This window comes from Abrus precatorius, unplaced genomic scaffold (genome assembly GCF_003935025.1).
Source record: "Abrus precatorius isolate BTA unplaced genomic scaffold, Abrus_2018 Scaffold8, whole genome shotgun sequence".
NCBI lineage: Eukaryota > Viridiplantae > Streptophyta > Magnoliopsida > Fabales > Fabaceae > Abrus > Abrus precatorius.
In genome coordinates, this window is record NW_020874428.1 from 21830041 (window position 1) to 21834101 (window position 4061).

General features: G+C 31.3%; 1 protein-coding gene across 1 annotated transcript; it reads right to left on the bottom strand.

The window, feature by feature from the left end:
• On the bottom strand, positions 1-2084 carry LOC113874445. Its single transcript, XM_027512667.1, has 3 exons — positions 1584-2084; positions 1011-1114; positions 1-256 (listed from the first exon to the last, which is right to left on the bottom strand). The coding sequence occupies exons 1-3, from the start codon at positions 2082-2084 to the stop codon at positions 1-3; spliced, it is 861 nt and encodes a 286-aa protein (XP_027368468.1).
• Between the last annotated feature and the right edge of the window lie 1977 nt (positions 2085-4061).

The window sequence follows — 4061 nt, forward strand, 5'->3', positions numbered from 1 at the left end:
TTAAAAAGGGAGGGTGTGATGGGGAGAGAAAGAAGAAAAGGATGAAGACATAACAAAAGAGTGTTCATTGGGACCAATAGGATGAGTACTTCTTGGGGTGATAGGACTTCTTGATCTTGATGAGGTTGCCATTCCCCTATGACCATACCTTCCGTTCCTCCTTGGTCCTTTCTCTGCACACTTTAGCTCAACCTGTTTCAATGTTCTTGGATACCTCCAACCACAGCACCCTATCTTCCCTGCTCTTTCTATATACCTATGTCACAGATCAAATTAACCAAAAATAAATCTTCTAACTTCTAAGATTATTTTGATGCTAACTATTTTATATACGTATGCATGTATTTGTATTTTTGTAACTGACAAGTGTTTAGTCTGCACCACTGATGTAACTTCATCCAAGTTGTATGTATATGTGTGTCTGTCTACACACGTATATATTAATTAAAGTGGATAATTAAATTAATAATTTGATCATAATTAAAGGGTCGTTGAAAGGAAAAGCTGGGTTAATAGTTTAGCATTATATGTGGTTCTTGATTGGTGAGGACCGTGCGTCTTTGTTGTATACTACAGAACTATTGTTTGCTGAGACGATGACAAAATAACGGCACGGCAAACAAAAGCCTAAATGCCTCACAAAACGTAGGGTACTTAAAATATGTTTTTTTTTTTAACTTGTGAAAAAGTATATGATAAATATTTATATATAATTAAATTTTATTAAAATTATATAAATCAATGTAATTTAATGCATTAATAGTGTTAAATGTTCTATTTTTTAAACAAATTATTATTATTTATTATGTCCACCTCTTTGCACAGGTCAAAAAAGCCTCTTAATTAAAATATAGTAATGAATTGCCTTGTGACTAACTAATTGTGTGAGGAGATCAGGAGAACGAGTCAAACAGCTTGCGCTAGAGTTATTAAATTAAAATATATTTATAATTAGTTTAGACATTAGCAACCTTTTATTTTTTGTTTTAAAACACTGGAAAAATGGTTACCTTTGGCTGAATCTCAATCCAAGGCACTCAATACATTTCCTTCCTTCTATCATCTCTCCCATCCCTATTTCCACACATCGCCTGCAATAAACCCTGCCGCACACCTGCGTGCACCACAATCATTATAAGCCATAGATTTGAATTACGCAACTATATCCAGCTAATTGATATCTAAACTATGTTCTTCTTTTTCATATCTAAACTAAGTTATTAGCTAGCGATGACATAGTCCCATGCATTGATATATTGTACATTTTCTATTGTGTAATTAAAAAAAGACATCACTTAAACAACGCATGCTAGTAACACACCAAATTACCATTTTATTTGAAAACAAAAATCTTCCACTTTCTCCAAATAATAGTGGTAGTGTTTTATTTTATATTTAGTAAGTTTTAAAAACAGAATAATATAGAATATGAGATTAAAAGATACACATTTTAACCCCACTAAAAAGGGTGAAATGAAGAAGAAAGAAACACGATAGTATGTTTCATTTTATTTTGTTTATACAAGCCAGACACTAGCGGTAAATAATATATCTACTTAACATTTAATGTATATAAGTCGTACCAGGCATCTAGTTCGGAAGATATAAATGTAGGTGTCACAAATTGCACAAATCTTAGAGTGAGGAATCCCGGGACGACGTCGTCGAACACCTCTTCCCGAAGCCTCACTCATATCATCACAGCTCATGCTATACCCCAAATGATGATCATCTCTACTGGCCATAAATTGAGGACTTTGTGCACCAACACTTGCATGGCTAAAATGACCAGAATGCCTCCATGGTGAGTCACCATGATGGGAACCTCCAAAGCCAAAGTCTTGCTGTTGGTGGTGTTGACCAGATGCTTGCAAGCCTTTGGTGAAATCAAGACTTGGTATTTTGGCTAGAGAGCGTGATGGTGATGTTATTGTTGTTGTGGGTTTTCTCTTCTCTAATGTGTTCACTTCAGCTAGGTCTTGAAAGGTGAGGTTAACGGATTCATCTGGGATTCCTTGGTACAAATCTTCGAGAGTTTGTAATATTGGCTTTGCTTGCATGGCCTTGTTCATGTGATCACCCATATTAGAGCACTTCTAAGTTAAGTATAAGATGAGATAAGGGTATAGCTATATATGAGCCTAGCTATAAGCTATATGATAGGAAATTTAAGCAAAGGGTGAACAAAGGGACAAAGGTTAATTGGGTATGTTAATTCGGTCTAATAGGAAATAAAGACGACCACATGTGGCCAAGATTGCGTGTTTTGAGGCCGGTCGAAGATTACGTCTGGGTGTTAGTACACTAGATTCGAAGTTTCCCTGTTGGTTGTAGCCCATTTCTAAGAGATATATCGAATAAATCGCTTGAAAGATTCAAAACTAGGGCTGGCTGTCTACTATAAAATATTTAAATTTTAGAAGTTGATGTGGGAGGTTTAAGATTCACCCGAAGGCCGAAGCTACCTCTTTTCTTTTGCTTAGCCTGTCGAAATGCTTGCACCTTGAATATTGAATTAAAAATAGTTAATTTTATATTTTAAAATTTGGAGGTATTTACTTTTTATTTAATATTTTTATAAAATATTAAGTGGATATTGATAGGCAAAATAAACTTTATTCATGGCAAGGAGTAACAGAAGTACTCAATTTGAACCAACATTATTTTATTCTCTCGAAACCGACCCTCCACTGATGATATCGGTGAAGTCTGTGATATTCCACTTAGCTTGCTGACCACAAGACCACCACATATCCAGATAAGCTTCTCCCCTGTACAATTATAAACCAAAGATTTTAAAATTGAATTTGACTAATTTTTTTAGTTGTCCAAACCATTTACCTGACTGATTCTTACTTCAATTAATCAAATTCCCTGGTCCAGTTCAGTTTTAATTAATGTTTGCAATTTGGACCATTCATTCATTGTTTAATCTTCTGTGTATATGTATTCATGTTGTTCTTCTCGTGTTTGTATGTCAAATGGGTCCTCGAATAAATTTGATTACTTATTTACTCATTTCTTAGCATAGTAATATGAAACATAATTTTAATATTATTTAGTACGAACTAAGTAAAGAACAGCAATTGTAATTTTATTTTATGTCCCTTTCTCCTTTTTCAATATATATGCATGCATGCACGTACGTAATATTTAGTGAGAATAAATTTTATTTTAAAATTCTGAAAATAATATATGTGGATTACATAATCATACGTGATTAGTCATAATTAAATATTAACTATTTAATTAACATTTTATATTTATCATTATCATTCTTAAAAGTATTTTCACTTAAATCATTTATTATATATATATATATATATATATGTATATTCATTTTAAGAAAGTTGTACTCCGATACTAACTAAAATGAATAAATACTTTTACAAGAAGGTTAAATTATAACTCTATATATTAAAAAACGTTCTGATAATCTTTTAAGTTTCCATTTGAACTCCATAATGATTATAAAAAGAAGTAAGATAAAAAAAAGGCTAATACGCAAAATGATTTTTTTTTTATCAAAGAATCTTATGATGTATCAAATTTACCTTCTAATAAATGAACTTTAGTGAAAAAAATCTTTATATACTGTGTAACTATAACATAAATCCACAAGTGATTATCTAACTAATTTAAAGATCAAAAGCTTATTTTATTGTAAGAAAGATACGAATCGTTCAGTTATTTTAATAAAAATGGATTATATTTTCTAAAAACTAAATTTTAAAACAAGCTAGTCTAGAAACTTCGATGTATGTTTTGAAGATGATTTTAGAAAGATTCTAATGTTCATAAACTACTAATGGAAAAAGTTACAACAACAAATGAGGAGAGAGAGTGGATGGGCTTACGGCATTAATATTTACATAAAAATCTGGTTTTATATTTATGAATTCCTTTAGATGATAAATAATAAAAATATAAAGTCCTAGCTAAAAAATTAAAATTATTTTTTTGTAAAAAATATAACAGTATAAATTTTCCCGTAATTTCCGATGCACCCTCAACGTCAAACTCATTTTCATGAAAAAGTAAAAACTTCAAAGACAAAGGAG